The sequence below is a fragment of the Puma concolor genome, chromosome E2 (genome assembly GCF_028749965.1).
Source record: "Puma concolor isolate L17-30 chromosome E2, mPumCon1.1.hap2, whole genome shotgun sequence".
In the NCBI taxonomy this organism is placed as follows: Eukaryota; Metazoa; Chordata; class Mammalia; order Carnivora; family Felidae; genus Puma; species Puma concolor.
In genome coordinates this window covers 55,728,918-55,746,093 of record NC_141681.1, presented here as the reverse complement: position 1 = coordinate 55,746,093, position 17,176 = coordinate 55,728,918, and the positions used below count along the sequence as shown (strand labels likewise).

The 17,176-nt window shown below is 54.0% G+C and overlaps 1 protein-coding gene across 1 annotated transcript; it reads left to right on the top strand.

The window, feature by feature from the left end:
- Window positions 1–6,764: 6,764 nt before the first annotated feature.
- Window positions 6,765–12,532, top strand: CTU1 (cytosolic thiouridylase subunit 1). The gene is made up of 3 exons (XM_086690572.1): window positions 6,765–6,867; window positions 9,821–10,369; window positions 11,942–12,532. The coding sequence occupies exons 2-3, from the start codon at window positions 9,862–9,864 to the stop codon at window positions 12,514–12,516; spliced, it is 1,083 nt and encodes a 360-aa protein (XP_086546698.1). The 5' UTR covers window positions 6,765–6,867; window positions 9,821–9,861; the 3' UTR covers window positions 12,517–12,532.
- Window positions 12,533–17,176: the final 4,644 nt, after the last annotated feature.

The window sequence follows — 17,176 nt, the reverse complement described above, 5'->3', positions numbered from 1 at the left end:
CGTTCTCTATCACACTCAGTCTCCTAATGTGCTGGAAATCCTCCTCCAGCTACCAAGTTTTGTGCTCTGTGACCAACATCACCTCTGCCCCAGCAGAGGAGGGGCCACCACCCACAGGGGGCGCTATCTCCAAACAGGACTTACCTGGCTGGGGGGTGGTCCCTGGGAAAGGGTGATGGTGCTGTCCGTGGTTCTGAATCAGAGGGGAGTGCTGGCTTTGGGCATGTCCACAGCTCTGCGGAGGGGCCTGATCACACAGAACAGGGATCCTAGGTCTGGAGTCAGTATAGTCAGCATGTCAGATGTGCTGGAGAGGGCTTAGGTCTACCTGGAAGGGAAACTCCAGGGGAAGGGAACTCCCTCAGGGGAAGGGAAGGTCTCAGTCTCTCCTCCTTATCCTTCTATCCACCCTCAGAAATGTCCTATGGACAATGCCAGGCTGTTGCCACTAGTTCAAGAGCAGGGAAAGTGAAGGTTCTGTGTTGCCCTTTTACATATCCGGTTCCATTTCATTTTCTGAACATCTCTGACAGAGAGGGGTAATCCCCTCATCACATAGAGCAGGCAGCCAAAACTCAAGACAGATGGGCAGCTGTAGGAACTAGCTTCCAAAGACCACCCCAAACAACCCTGCCCTTCCTTACACAAACATGGAGCTCCCCTCATTATGAGATAAAATTGTTATTATTATCTCCTCCTCTTGAATCAAGGTCGGGTCCATGACTACTTTGATTAATAGAATGTGGAGGACAAGATGTTCTAAGACTCATACAGCTCAGATATTAAGAAGGCTTGGTAGCTTCGGCTCCTGCCTCGCAGAGTCCTGGGCGTCTGTGTAAGCAACCCAGGGGACTCTGATGGAGAGAGAGGCTACATAGAGGAACCCTGAGCCTCAGACATCCAGGCCCAGCCCTGGCCACCATCATAACATAACTGCCCAGAAGAGCCCAGAGCAAGACAAGGGGTGAAACTGTCCAGCTGGGCTCTGACCAATTTACAGCACTGTGAGACAAAATACAATGATTGTTCAGGCTACTGAGTTGTAGGGTGGCTTGATGTGCAGCAACAGGTAACTGAAACACTAGCTTGCACAAATCATAGCTACTAGGTAAAAGGTAACGTTCTGAAGGTTTACAGGCCTGATGAATTTTTCTACATACTGTATTTCTTTTAAAAATTTTTAAAAATGTTTCTTTACTTATTTTGAGAGAGCAAGAGAGAGCAAGTGGAGGAGGAGTGGGGGGCGGTGGTGGTGGAGAGAATCCCAAGCAGGGTCTGTGCTGTCAGAGCAGAGCCCAATACAGGGCTCAAACCCATGGACTGTGAGATCATGGCCTGAGCCGACATCGTGAGTCAGAGACTTAACCAACTGAGCCACCCAGGCACCCCTTTTACATACGTATTTAAAGGATGGCTCTTAAGTGGGGATCTAAAGCCTTCAGTGAAGATGCCTGTGGAGCTTTGTCAGGCTAGGACTACATTTCCCAGAATCCCCTTCCACGTTTGCATCCAGGTTAAAGCTGGCTACAAGAGAAGGGAGAAGTTGAAGCAGCAGCCATGGGGCTCCGAGGGTCAGTGGAGGAGCAGGAACTATTGCAGCTCTCACACCCTGTGGCTGCTCTGGTGGCTCACTTTTGTTGGCTTGACATTCCAGCTGCTCAATTGCTGGGAGCGAAGAAGGTGTTGGGGGAAAGTGGCTGAATTTCCGGCAGCAAGAGCCATTGAGCCCTGGTACATTGATTGGTCCACCAATCCAGGGGGACACAGGTGGCCCAGAGAGAAGTTCACAGTGACATGCAAAGGATCCAGGAAAACAATGTGCCTGTTTCTCTCCTTCTAAGACATTGTCCCAGGATCTCTTTAACCTGACAACTAGGGCCATTTGCCTATTCACAGGAGCCCCATCTTCCCTGAGCAAAGGACAGGATATGGCCAACGGTCTCAGTAGTCAGAATGACCAATGCCCAGTTTTGTGTGTGTGTGTGTGTGTCTGTCTGTCTATGCTGATTAAATGCCCAGATTAAACATTGTTTCCGGGTGTGACTGTGGGGGTGTTTCCAGATGAGATTAGCATTTGAATCGGTTGACTTGGTTGACTCAGTAAAGTAGATAACCCCTTCTGGCTGCCAGTGGGCATCATCCAAGGTCTGAAAAGAACAAAAAGCAGAGGAAGAGCAGACTCATTCCTTCCTGAGCTGCGACATTGGTGTTTTCCTGCCTGTGCACTGGGATCTGCAGCATCAGTTCCCCCTGGTTCTCAGGCTTTGGGACTCAGACTGGAATTACACCTCTGGCTTTCCTGGGTCCCCAGCTTTCAGGTGGCAGATTGTGGGTCCCCTCAGCCTCCATTATTGAACCAGTTCTTCATAGTAAATCTCTGTTTGGTTCTGTTCCTCTGGGGAACCCTGTCTAGTACAGTCAAAAGGGGGACAAACAGATGAAAGCAAGACCTCATGGGCCATATTTCCTACTTTCTCATTATTTCCATGAGAAATAGAAGCCACTGAAAGTGGAAAGCTAGAGAATCAGAGAGTGAAACGTCCAGATTTGTGTTTTCAGGTGTTCTCTCCAGCTGCCCTGGGGGAGGGGGCGGGTTGGAGGGGCATCTGGAGTGGAGTCAACAGTCTGGGGCCGCTGACCATCCAGTATTTCTATTGACAAAGACTCCTGTCACTAAATGCAGCATGGCCCTCTTGCACAGCTGTGACCCCTAAGAATGCTGGGCTTTACTCTGCCCATAGTGTGTGATAAGTAAATGCTTGTGGAATGCACACCATTAAAAGTACAAATTTAGGGGGGAAAGGTGACAAATGTGGTATACAATAGGAACCAAATTTTGAGTTAAAAACTGTATAGTGTTAACAAGATAACAAAGGCTAGTCCCTGCATCAGGGGGCTGAGACTGGGTGGGACAGGAGGGAACAGGGAAGGGAGAGGAGGTGCATAGATGGGGGTAGGGGCAGGTAGAACACAAAGGAGCAGTCACAGGGTGTGTGGGCCAGGTGTTTCCAGGAAGAAGCTGACCATGATGTCCCCATATCTGTCCCTCTGGACTCCAGATCCACACCTTAGTCCCATCTCAAGAAGGGCGGAGACTCAGGCCTCTCAGCTCTGCTCCCTGGGGGCCCCCCACACCTGCAGGGACAACATGGCTCTCAGATCAGAGAGTCACCCCTTTAATTCTAACTACAGGTGGGGTGGGACAGCTCAGCCCCACCTGGAACTCAGGGACTTCCTGGAGACTTCCCTGGAGAGGGATAGGCCCGCTCACCTTGTGTAGTAGATCCGGTGAGGCCATAGGTGAAGAGGAAGCCAGCCCCCATGAGGGCCCCTCTGAGCAGGGTGAGGACCAGGGGCATGAGCCCTCCTACTCCTCAGTCACACAGTTGCCGGAAGAGGGGCTTTCTAGGGAAGTGGGGTGGGGGACTGGGGTGGGCAGGGGATGAAGTTCTGGCCCTAGGCCCTTCCACATCCTAAACACCTGGCCAGGCTGTCCACCCCCAGAATCTGTGTTGCAACTCACTTTGCACAGAGAGGCTGAAGGAAATGTTTTGGGAGCCCAGCGGGTGCTAAGCCTGGCAGGTGAATTCTCCTTCATCTCCAGCCCCTACGTGGGGCAGCTCCAGGACATCAGGTGCTTAGGGTTGGGGGGGGGGGTGCGGCTTGTTAGGGCTTTTCCTTCCTGGGACCAGCTCAGCATGGCAGGGGGTTGCTATTGGACCAGGATCCAGTGGGGGGTGAACAGGGGTGGTGGAGCTGAGAGGTGTGCCTCACCCACTTCCCAAACAGACACAGAGGGTGCACGACTATTTGACCCAAGCCCATGTATAGACTCCAGGAGTCTAGAGTGGCTGAAAGATCCTGGAGGGAGAGAGGCTTAGCTGAGACTAGAAGGAGGAGAGGAACTGGTCATATTAACATATGGAGGAAGGCACCTCAGGTAGAGGAGTGACAAGCAAAGGCAGTGAGCCTTTTATCCCCTGGAAAAAGATGTTTCCTACTGAATCAATTCCTTTATGGACACATGGCTATGAGCCTGGTAGATGAAAGGAAATGCAAATATCTCTGGGACCTGCTAGAGAGGACAGGGAAGTTTCTGCACCTGATAAGCTGAGGAAGTCACCCTGAGGTGCAGGGGAGCCACCAGAGGGCTCTGAGCGGGGAAGGGGCAGGGTAGGCTATGGGGGTAGGGAAACCTTTCTGGGCCTGTTCTATGTGGGACACAGACTTGACGGGAGACACCAGAGACCAGGAGGCTGGGCAGGAGGAAGGAGCAATGGTCAAGGCCATATGGGTGAAGGGGAGGAGGCAGGACAAAGAGGGGATGAGGAAGGGGGCAATTTGGGACATTTTCTGGAGATAAAGCTTACAGGACCCATTGATTCATGGGGGTCAGAGAGAAAAGGAGGCATGTGGAGTTAGGAGTCCTGACCCAAGTAACTGGGGGGATGGAGACCCGTGTCCCCCATTTCTGCACTTCAATGTCATATTTGGACCCTGCACCAAAGCCGTTAGAGAGACCCAGACTCCACCCTCATTTCCCACCCTAGACTCTTCTGGCTCCTGGCCCACTCACCTTCCTACAGCATGGATTACAGCAGCACTACCAGCAGCAGAAACATCTCTTGAACCATAAATGCCAGGCACTGTCTTGGGACAGTCTGGTCACCAGGGTCTCAGTATGGGAAAAGTGGTTAAACACACACACACACACACACACACACACACACACACACACACACACACAAGAGGAAGCCAGTGGATAGGAAAAGGATAGAAATTGTATGCATTAGTGCAACTTCAGACCCCCAGTCGCCAGAGATGAAGAGGTTCTTGGTCCTGCTCTGCAGGACTCAATGAAGTCTGAAGAAAGCAAAAGACCTCCAAAAGTCATACTGGCTGATGTATCTTTCATACTTGGAAAGCTTCATAGAAAATCGGTATGATTTCTGCCATTCAGAACTTGCCAGTGAATTTTTATCCCCTGGACAAAGATGTTTCCTACTGAATCAATTCCTTTATGGACACATGGCTATTTGGGGGTTTTGTTTCTTCTTGAGACCGTTTCGGTAAATGAAATTTTTCTTATAATTTTTACACGTCATCTGAATTTTAAAATGAAATATAATATATTTGAGTGAAACATCCCCTTATATTGTTCTTAAAGCAAAAGACATTGAAGCAAAACATACACGGAGAAAACAGTTCCGTTTATAAAGATAAGCTTGATCAATTTTCGTACGATGATGACATTCCTGGAATAACCACCTAGATCAAGAAACCCCACCAGCACTCATTCTCAGTTACTCCCCTCTAAAAAAGTAACCACTATGGGGCGCCTGGGTGGCGCAGTCGGTTAAGCGTCCGACTTCAGCCAGGTCACGATCTCGCGGTCCGTGAGTTCGAGCCCTGCGTCAGGCTCTGGGCTGATGGCTTGGAGCCTGGAGCCTGTTTCCGATTCTGCGTCTCCCTCTCTCTCTGCCCCTCCCCCGTTCATGCTCTGTTTCTCTCTGTCCCAAAAATAAATAAACGTTGAAAAAAAAAAATTTTTTTTTTAAATAAAAAATAAAAAAGTAACCACTATAAGTAATTTCTATCATCATTGATTAGTTTTCTGTTTTTGACTTCGATGTAGTTGGGATCTTAGTGTCTGGCTTCTTGTGCTTAATACTTTATTGTGAGAGTTACCCACACAACAGCTATCCATTCATTCTCACTGCTGAAAGAGTTTCATTGTGTGCATATGCCATACGCTATGCAATAGGATATTTGGGTTGTTTCTAGTCTGGAACAATTAGGAAGAGTGCTCATACAAACATGGCTTTGATGTGAATATGCACTTTTGTTTGGTGTATTTTTTAGAGTGGGATTTCTCAGTAATAATCGAGAGGGTCTGGGTCTCCAGGCCCCTGGGTTACTGGACCTCTGAGGCTCCAGGACACCGAGCCTAAAGACTACTGAGTCTCAGGGGTCTGGGCCTTTGGATCCCTCAGTCTCAGAAGTCGGGGTCTGGAGGGGTCAAGCCCTCTCTCACCGGCTTGCCATCCCGGAGCTCCACCTCCTGGTGAAGGGAAGTGTGTACTACCCGGTTCGCTGGCCGGGACCTCAATCTCACCCACTACCCAGAGCCAGGCACACGTCCAGAAACCACCCCCCACCCCCCCAACCACTAACAGCTGAGGCACGCGCAGAGACCTCAGCTCACACATACTGCTACCTCTCCCTATCCGACACGCTCATGCGCACCAATACCCCCCGCACGTGCACGCATGGATCCACTCCGAGCCCCGACCCTCGGACTTCCTGCCCTGCGCATGCGTCACCTCCACCTTTCGCACTCCTGAGCCGCCGCAGCACTCCCATCCTCAATTCCCAGCTGCAACGCCACCCTCAAAGGGTAGAAATCAATGCTCCACAGTGTCTTTAAAAGCCTGTAATAATCCCACGAAAACAGATAATCCGAATACAGCTACTTCGCCTTTTAAGTGTCCGGCACGGTGACGGTGACAACGCACTGCGACAGAAATTCTTTCTCTCTCTTTCTCTCACCGTCATAGAAACACTCTCTCTCTCTCTCTCTCTCTCTCTCTCTCAGCTCTGCCGCGTCCTAAGACCAGGCGCAGGCGCATAAAGGAAATCGGGCAGTACACTTTGGCAATCGGTAGAAGGGGCCGCAAGGGTTGCTGGGAGTTGTAGGACTGGGAGGCCTAGTAGCCGCAGGAACTTTGGAGTTGCCGCATGGGGTTCTAGGAGCAGTAGGCAAGACAGCCCCAAAGCCTTGTGGGAGTTGTAGTCTCCGGAGCCACTTCCGTGCCAGACTTCCGCGTGTGGTGCTGTTGGGACGTCCTAGTACCGCGTTCTGTCCAGGTGAGTAGTTGCTCCTGGAGCGTGTGGGCCCATGGGCCCCTGCTCGTTATTGCGGTGCCATGTGAGGTCGAGAGCCTCGGGGAGTGGTGACACTAGCCCCTGTGATTCCCTAACGCCTGTGTCCCAGAGGCCTTCTGGCCAGGATCCCCACTCTGGGCATTGTGGTCCATCCTGTTTCTTGCCCGTCCACCCCTTCCGCCAGGTGGGGATTCCACGATCTCCCTCCCCAACCCCCATGCCATTAGGCACATCAAAGAGGCCCCTACTGTGTCCTTGAGCTTCTGTTCTGATAGAGGGTTCACACACTGTCATCCTGACAAGGCTGTAATCCGGAGGCATCCCTGGGGTCCGCGTCTCTTCTGGGGGCATCTATTATTACCTCATTCTACAGTTCTTTACCGAGCGCCGACACTGTTCCAAGCCCAATGTGAGGCTGGTGGACGAGGCAGACCCAGTCCCTGACATTAGTACCCCGAAGGAGACAGGTCGGCCACCATGACGGGTAGAGCCATGGTCAGGCTGGGATGGAGGCATCGTAGCGGCCCTGTGAGCCTAGAGGGGGCGCCTGACCCAGGCTGGATTCAGTCTTCAGGGGGAAGACACTTAACAGGCATTTCAAACCTGATGTGTCCAAATGGAATTCCTGGGGACCCTCCTGACAAAATGGCCCCATCTTCCTCCCCGGTGCTCTGGCCAAAACCTCCAAGTCACTTTGCATTCACCTTTTCGCATCAGCCCCGCCTCCACCACAATCCAAGTCTTGTGCAAGTCCTATGGACTCTGCCTTCGGAACAGATCTAGAATCCCACCCTTCCCACCTCCACTGCCACCACCCCCACCCAGGCCACTTGCATCTGTCACTGGCTATTGCCATAGCCTCCTCACTGGCCTCCCTGCCTTTGCTCTTGCCCCCTAAAGGATGTTCCTCACACAGCAGTCAATGGAATGGGATCGTTTTAAAATATAAATTAGGGACACCTGGCTGGTTCAGTCAGTTAAACATCTGACTCTTGATTTCAATTTCCGCCTGGGTCCTGATCTCAGGGTTGATTAGGGATGTCGAGCCCTGTGTTGGGCTCCATGCTGGGCATGGTGCCTGCTTGGGATTCTCTCTCCCTCTCCATTTGTCCCTCCCCTTCTCGCTCTCGCTCTCTCTCTCTCTCTCTCTCTCTCTCTCCCCCAAACAAAACCCATGTCAGTTCATATCCCTTTCCTGCTCAGAATCCTCCTGTGGCTCATATCTCCCTATGAATAAAATTCAAACTCCATATCATGGCCTATGAGCCTCTGACAATCTGCACAGACTCAACACCTGCCAGGGTCTTCCTCCTTCAGGAGGCAGACCTCCAAAACTGGGTGACTGCAGATTTAGGGCAAGAGGAGGGATGAGTCCAAGGCGACTTTATGTCCTGTCCTGCCCTGCGAAGGGGCTAGGTGGAAGGTGGTGATGCTTTCAGGAGACAGGAAACAGCTGGGCTGGAGCAGGTTTCTGCCTCGTGGAATGGAGCCTGGCTAGTGTGGGCACTTGGGATCTGGGAGAAGGCCTAGCCAGAATCCTCAGTGGGGCATCTGGAGGACCAGCTGGATGGACATCACAATTCAGAGTCACCTACAAGGAGAATGGGCTGGGTGGAACCTGAGGACCATGATGAGGACTCTCCAAAAGAGACTGAGATTCAGCAGAAGAGAAACCAGGGCAGCAGAGAGAGGATCAAGTCCAAAGTCAAAGGAGAAAAAAGTTTCAAAGGGCTGTTGCTCAGCGCTGACAGATGCACCTGATGGTCACCACTGATGGCTCCTAAGCGTTACTTGCTGGCCACATGACAGGGAGGAGTTCTCTGAGCAGAGGAAAGAGCTGGTGCAAACACCTTCCAGTAGGTGCATCGTGGAGTGTTTGAGAGTAGAGACCAGCATGACTGAGGACAGTGGGACATGAGGTCAGAGAAAAAGGGAGCCAGATCACAGAGAGCCTCGGAGCCACTGGCTTTTCCTAAAGTGAGAAGGGTTGCATGGGACGATGTATAGAACATACCGGGCAGGGTCCGCTGGCTGTCCTGTGGAGAGGAGAGGAGGGTGGGCAGGGTGGAGGCAGGGACTCTGGTGAGGAGCCTCCTGCAGTATTGCTCACATGAGGGTGGCAGCCGTGGAGATGGGGAGACGCATCGCCTTCTGGGTTAAAGCTGCCGTCAAACAGGATTTGCTGTATGCCATTTGGGCATTTGGGGTTTGAGGTCTGAGGATGTGGAGAAATGGTCAGGACTTGACATTGCAATTTGGAGTCACCGGCAGGGAGAGGAAGAAGGGTGGCGAGAGCAGGTCAGCGTCCCGGAGCCCAAGGCATCTTGCCTGGGCAGCTGAAAGGATGGAAGTGCTCTTTACTGCAGGAGAAGCAGGCGTGGGAAGAAGAATTGGGAATCTGGGTTTTGAGGTGCCTGTTAGACATCTTGAGTGGCACTGGTCCCTTGGCTCAGAAAGTCACAGACAGTAAACAATAGCTCATATGAGGTCATTCCACATATGGTGGCAAAGCCTAGAAGCCACATATGGTGGCAAAGCCTAGAAGCAGATAACCTGCTGGGAGTCTCCTGCACTAGGCCAGACTGGAGGCGATGGTAGCTTGGGGAGGGGATACTGGGTTTACCAGGCGTGTGGGACCAAGGAGGGTGTAGCTAGAGGATTGGTTTTGGCTGGGGATGGAGGAGGTTGGAGGAGAGGGACGGAAAGGGGTCAGGGATGGGCTTATCCATGTTTTGATACACCCGTAGAAGCTTGTGGGAGATTCTGACACCAGAGCAGAGTTGAGCCCAGCCCTGGAGGCCCAAACACCCCACCTCGAAAACAAAAGCAACCCCAGATAGTCTCCTTGGAGATGTGATCCAGCAGCCTCCGCGGAGGCATCGACCCCGCAATCCGGAATCCGCACGTAACCTGCCTCCCCTCTCTCCCTGTCCAGGGGCAGCCAACTCCTCCCCGCCCGCCCGCCCGGAACCCACGATGCCCGCCCCGCAGTGCGCCTCCTGCCACGCGGCGCGCGCCGCCCTCCGCCGCCCGCGCTCCGGCCAAGCGCTGTGCGGCGCCTGCTTCTGCACCGCCTTCGAGGCCGAGGTGCTGCACACGGTGCTGGCGGGCCGCCTGCTGCCGCCCGGCGCCGTGGTGGCCGTGGGCGCCTCCGGCGGCAAGGACTCCACGGTGCTGGCGCACGTGCTGCGCGAGCTGGCGCCGCGCCTGGGCGTCTCGCTGCGCCTGGTGGCCGTGGACGAGGGCATCGGCGGCTACCGGGACGCGGCGCTGGCGGCCGTGCGGCGCCAGGCGGCGCGCTGGGACCTCCCGCTCACCGTCGTGGCCTACGCCGACCTCTTCGGGGGCTGGACGATGGACGCCGTGGCCCGCAGCACGGCCGGCTCCGGCCGCAGCCGCGCCTGCTGCACCTTCTGCGGGGTCCTGCGGCGCCGCGCGCTGGAGGAAGGGGCGCGCCTCGTGGGAGCCACGCACATCGTGACGGGTGAGCGCGGGCGCCGCAGCCGAGGGGCGCGGGGCGGGCGCTGCAAGGGGGCTGGGCGCGTGCCCAGCAAGGGGTGAAGGAGACGCCGGGGGTGCCCGAAGTGGGGGATCTCCACAAGAAGGGGGTGCGCACGCCCGCTGAAGGTGCGTGGGCAGAGTGTGCGCGCGCCGGGGTTGGGCGCGGCAAGCTTTGAGTCACTGCCTTCGCTTTGGCCGTGGAGGGGTGCAGGGGTGCTCTCCGGGGGCTGGGGCTGTGTTCCCTGCAGTTTTCAAAATGACATTCTCTGTGTCCCTTCACAAAAGGAGGCGAGTGAAGCGACACCACCCATCAGAAGCCATCTGTAGTCTGAAACGCAACTCTTTAGACCCCCCTTCTCTGTCGGCCTTTTCTCTCTGAGAACTTGAGAACTTACTCTCTCCCAACCGTTGCTTCAACACGTGATTGTTGACCATCTCCTCTGTACCAGACGCTTTGTAGCCTCGAGCAACACCTAACCTCGGTTACCTCATCTGTAAAACGGGGTTATTAATAGTATCGAGGTCCCAGGGTCGTTGGGAATAAAGCGAGTTCTGTGTGAGGCACTTAGACCAGAGACTGGCAAACAGCAGGCCTCACAGAGATGTTTGCGTCCTGATGCTGCCCAAGACAGCCTCTGCCCCTGCCCTCCCATCATGTCCATAATTATAACCCGGCAGGTGCTGCTAAGGAAAAATCACACAGACTTTGCCAGTTTACAACAGGAGGACCCAGTGAAGGGGGAAGCCTGGAGTTAGGAAGTGGTTCCTGAGTGAGCCTGACCTGAAGGCCGCCTGAGTAACCAGTGAAGGGCAGACCCAGTTGTTGGGGTCTGAGCAGAGTGGCTGGTGCAAAGGCCCTGAGGAGGGGAAGTGTGGCCAACTGGAGAAGCGCCAAGAAGACCAGTGTCTGTCGGACCAGACAGACTCAAGCATAAGACGACAAGATGCAGAATAGGTAGACGTTTAGGTGACGTTTATGGTGACTGTCGAGTAAATACTGAAGCTCTCGCTGGCCTTCCTGCACGCGGTGATCCGCATTCCCCGGCACTGGGACAGCAGCCTACTTGACAACCTCCACTGACCGTTAGAGGCCGCTGTGACTTCTCCGGTGCCGGTGCCGTGTGACGAACACCTTCAACTGAGACTGAAAAGATATTTGTAGCATAAAGCACTTCTACCCTCCTGAAAAAGCAGCTGGCACAGGGCCTGGTTGGCGATAAGTGGGTGGCAAATGAGGGCACCCCGGGTTGCCTCCTGGAGGCCTGTGTGTCCCCTCTCGTTTCTCACTGTGCCCACCGCCCACCTCCACCAGGCTGTCGCGCGGTGCCCAGGGGTCTCCCTGGCCCTGTCCGGCCCTCCCTGCTGTTCTCCGCCCCCCCCCCCCCCAATCTCTCTCCTGGTCCTGGCGTCCTGCAGTGTCTGGGGGTGGGGTGGGGGTCTCCAGCCCGGGTCGCCCACTCTGTGCCGCTCTCCAGGGCCCCTCCCCGTCCGTCTGGGTCCCTGCTGCCCCACGGCGGCGCCCCCATCTCACCGGCTCCCCGTCTCTCTCCCCCAGGCCACAACGCCGACGACATGGCGGAGACCGTGCTCATGAACTTCCTGCGGGGCGACGCGGGGCGGCTGGCCCGGGGCGGGGGCCTGGGCTCGCGGGGCGAGGGGGGCGCGCTGCCGCGCTGCCGCCCGCTGCAGCTGGCCTCGCAGAAGGAGGTGGTGCTGTACGCGCACTTCCGCCGCCTCGACTACTTCTCGGAGGAGTGCGTCTACGCGCCCGAGGCCTTCCGCGGCCACGCGCGCCACCTGCTCAAGCTCCTGGAGGCGGCGCGGCCGTCGGCGGCGCTGGACCTGGTGCACTCGGCCGAGCGCCTGGCCTTGGCCCCGGCCGCGCGGCCCCCGCCCCCCGGCGCCTGCTCCCGCTGCGGGGCGCTGGCCAGCCGCGCGCTCTGCCAGGCCTGCGCCCTCCTGGACGGGCTGCAGCGCGGCCGGCCCCGCCTGGCCATCGGCAAGGGCCGCGGGGGGCGCGACGAGGAGGGGTCGTCGGGGCCGCCACCCCCGCCTCCCAGCGACCCCGGCTCTGCGCCGGGCCCCGCCGCCGGGGGGTGCGGGGCTACCTGTAAAGAGCGCTGCGAATAAACCCAAGGGACCTCCGCCCGGGCTTCGGTGCGAGGCTGGGAGGGGGACGGACGGGACCGGTCGCCGCCGACCCCGCAGAAGCTGGGGGCCGGGACTCCTGGGTCTGAGGGAGGAGGGGCTGGGGGCCGGGACTTCCGGGTCTGAGGGAGGAGGGGCTGGGGGCCTGAACTGGGTCTGAGGGAGGAGGGGTTGGGGAATCAGGAATCCTGGGTCTGAGGGAGGAGGGCCTGTGGGGTCAGACTCCTGGGTCTGAGGGAGGAAGAACAGGGGCCAGGACTCCAGGGTCTGAGGGAGGAAGGGCTGGGGGCCAGGACTCTCGGGTCTGAGGGAGGAGGGGCTGGAGAGGCCAGTACTCCTGTGTCTCAGAGCTGGTAGGAATTAAGGGGCTGCTTGCCTCACACTCTGCCAGGTTCTGGGCATGCTCAGGAGAGTCCTAACGCTTCTGTAGGACCTACTATGTGTCATGTCTGACTGTTGCACGATAAGTAAAACCGCTTCACTTGAGGGACTCTCATTTACAGTAACCATGTTTACCTTTGAGCGCAGCGCACGGTGCGGATGCTGCACCATCCGGTTTCATCCACAGCGCGATCTTATTGGCTGTGCGGTCACCTAGGGGGAGTTTGTCCCTCTGAACCAGGGTTGGGGGAGGATGGCCAGAGTTCGCCTGTGGTTCAGCACCATCCTATAGAAATATAGTGGGAGTCAAATGTGTAATTGTCAGTTTTCTAGCAGGTTATTTTTTAAAGGAGGGGGAACAGGTGAACTTTTAGTAATATATTTTACTTGACCCAAATAAATATATTTGATCTAAATATCCAAAATATTACCATTTTAACACGTAGTCGCTATTTTTAAAACTATGAGGTATTTTACAGGCTTTTTTTTTTGTACTAAGCTTTTGAAATATAGTGTGTCTGTTATAGCCCATCTGCCTTCAGATTCAACCACTGTTCAGACGTCCCATTTGACCCGAGGGCCCCCGCACGGGAACTGGGAAGATGCTGTCCTCGGCCTTGGCCACAAGAGGTCACTGTGTCCACGCCTGTGCATCAGGTGGCCATTGCTGGCAAAATCAGGTCTCCGCTGTCCACTTGGGAGCTCTTCTCTCTGCCCCCCCACCCCCACCCAGGACCCCCTGATCTGAGCCAGCCGCCAAGGGCGAAAGGCACAGTCTGGCAGAAATATTAGGGCCCCATTGGAAACCTCCCTTGACCTCAAGACCTGTGTGTACATGCACTCATTCATTCTGCAAATATTTATTGAGCACTTCATTTGTGACAGCCGTGAACACATAAATACCTTCCCTAATGGGAGAGGCCAAAAAGAGAAAGAGTAAGTTGAATATATAGTATGTCAGATGGTGATAAATCAGGGGATGAAAACATGCCCACATTGAAGCAGGTGTACTGTAAGCCCTGGCAGTTGGGTTTTCTTTTTTCTTTTCTTTTCTTTTTTCTTTTTCTTTTCTTTTTTTTTTTTTTTTTTTTTTTTGTAACTTTTAAATGTTTATTCTTGAGAGAGGGGGAGAGTCAGAGAGAGGGGGAGACCCAGAGTCTGAAGCAGGCTCCAGGCTCTGAGCTGTCAGCATTCAAACTGCAAGATCACAACCTGAGCCACCCAGGCGCCCCTGGTTTTCTCTTTTTTGTAATCCAAGTGCCTGACTTAAGCTTTGCTCGCCAAGGCTTCCTCTTCAAAGATGGCTATCTCAGTAAACAGATTTCCAGTCATACAACCCCCCCACCCCCTCCAGGCACGTTTGTTTTAGAGATCTTAGCTGATTTCCATAAATCACCAGCAGCCTGTTTTTCCTCTTCCCAAGCTTTAAATTCCCCACTCTTCTGTGGGTTTTTTTTTTTTTTATGTTTATGTTTATGTTTATTTTTGAGCATGAGTTGGAGAGGGACAGAGAGAGGAGGGAACAGAGGCTCTAGACTGACAGCAGAGAGCCTGATGTGGGGCTTGGGAACTCATGAACCAGAAGATCATGACCTAAGCCAAAGTCTGGCTTAACTGACTGAGCCACCCAGGCGCTGCCCCAGCCCCCCAACTCTTATGTTTTAAATTCATGAATAGTGAACCCTTAAAATCCTAGGCACCCCCCTTGATCCCAATAAAAGCAGAACCCCAGACACCCATGCACCCACCCTCCACTGTGACTTTGCTGTAGGGCCCGTAGTATGCCATGTGATTTCCAGATCCTGTAAGTAATAAACCTTTTTTTTTTTTTTAAGTTTCCTGGTGGTTACTCTTGAGGGCAATCTTGCAATCATGAGAACCCGGGTTATCGATGGGCTGAGACCCACACAAAACAGTGAGGTGGACAGAAAGGCCTCAAGGAGAAGGTGGCATCTGAGCCAAGACCTATCCAACGTGAGGCAGTGAGCTCTGCAGATGGCAGGGAAGAGCCTTGTTGGTGGCAGCACAGCAGTCACAGACCGAGGCAGGGTAATGGTGGAAGAGAGGGCTGAGAGGGAGCAGAGCGTATAGGCTCAGCTTTGGTTTTGAGACAGAAGCCACAGAGTTTTGAGCAGAGGAGTGAAAAAGGTCGTGCCTTTGTTCACGCAGCAAACATTTGCTGATATCTCCCAGGGGCACTGAGGCAGCCCCAGTCCCAGCCCTCAGTGGTTTCCTCAGGTCTCCCCACCTGTCTGGTGGGGAAGGCAGACATGGACTCGGAGGGACGCGTGCTACGGTCAGGGGAGCTAGCCAGGGCACCAGGGAGTCCAGAGGTGAGGTGCCCAGCTCAGCATGGGGTGTCACAAAATGCCTTCTGAAGGAGGCAGTGTTAAAACACCGAGGGTAAGAATGAGCTCGAGAATGGGGTGGGAGGGAGATGGGGCTGAAAGAATGGCAGATAGAGGCCTGCAGGCAAGGAAGGACCTTGAACCTGTTTGGAATGGCTGCTAGCAGGCCAAGATGGTGGGGGAGGAGCTAGCCCAGGGGGACTGCCAGGGGAAGCCAAACAGAGCAGAGGCAAAGGGGTGGGATGGTGGGAATGGATGGGAGGGCTATTTAGTGAGCACTCACCATGGGTTGGAAAGCCTACTAAACCCTAGGGTGTGTTTGTAAGCATAAGAGCTCCCGCATGAACCCCAATACAAGAGGAGTCCTTCCCAAACAGACTGAACAGAAATAAAGATGTTTGCCAACGTACGCAGAAGGCCATAGTAAACACGGGGCAGTCTTTTGCTGAGGGAGGAAACCATAGTAAGCATGGAGGGCAGAGCAGGGATGTTGCTGAGGCAGGAAGCCCCAGTCATCACGGAGGGAGGTTTTGCTATGGTTTTGGCCTTGGTAAATGCAGCCCCTACGTAAGCACAAGGGATCCTTCATTCTTGTTGAGGATTGCAGTGGATCTGTGAAAGGATCAAGGCTGATGGGGCGGAAAACCGCATCCTCCAGAGTCACTTGGAATCTTTCTTCCCTGGAGGGCTTTAAAGCCCAGTCTCAGAAAGATGGGCTTTCCCTGTCTTCTCCTATGTTTTGCTCTCCCAAGGCTGGATAATTGGAGATTCGTGCCAGGTCTGAAGAGGTAGAAGCATTGGGTACAGAGATTCTGGAGGGAAACAGATTTCTGGAGAGAAGCAGAGATCCTGGAGGGAAGTAGATTTTTAGAGAGAAGCAGAGATTCTAGAGAGAAGACGACTTTGAGATAAACTTACTCCTTCAGCCTGTTTATACAGAGCCCCACTTCATGCCAGGTACCAGACTAGGCTCAGGGGCTTTCAGCAATGAACCTGCTAGACGAGGTCTCGGCCCTCATGAAGCCTCAGTTCAAGTGACAGAGATTTTACTTCATTCCACAAATGTTTACTGTGTGCCTACTATGCACCAGGGCACAGAACCAGATAAGGAAGGCAAAAACCCCTGCCCTGTCAGAGATGACACTCAAGTTATGGGAGACAGAATCCATAAGAATGAAAGTAAATAAAACATGAGGGACATCTGATGGTGATAAATGCCGTAGAGGGGGGAAAAAAAGAGAGACAATAAACAAGGAAGCAAACACATAAAGCAATTTTAGATTGAAATAAGGCATAGGAAGGAAACTAACAAGAAGAGAATGTCTGCTCCAGACAAGGTGATCACAGTGGCAGGAAGGGTATCCCAGGCAAAGGGATCAGCAAAGACAAAGACCTAAAGTGGGACAAAGACCCTCAACTACCACACTGGGAAAATCAAAGAAGTGCAGGGGAGCTGAGGCACAGAGCATGATGGAGTGATGAGGTTGGAGGGATGAACATAAGCCAGACAGAATGCCTTGGAGGCATTTGGGTTTTATTCTATTTGCAGCGGGGAATCATAAATGGGTTTGAAGCAGGTTTTAACATGATACTGTTTAAAATTTTAAGAACGCATTGGCTGCTGAGTGGAGAATGGACGTGGCATTGGTAGGGGGGTAGGAATAGGGGTCAAACGTGGAAGCAGTGAGACTAGTTAGGATGCTATTGCACCTGTCCAGGTGAGAAATAAACACGGCTTGGTGAGAGAAGAGGGCAGTGGGTGGATTCCATGGCTATTTTGGTGCCGAGATGACAGGAATTGCCAAAGTGGGAGGTGGGTGTGAGGGAGGGAGCAAGGACCACTCCCAGCTTTTGACCCAAGCAACAGGGAAAAGGATGGTGTCGGTGTCGTTTACTAACAAGGAGAAGACTCG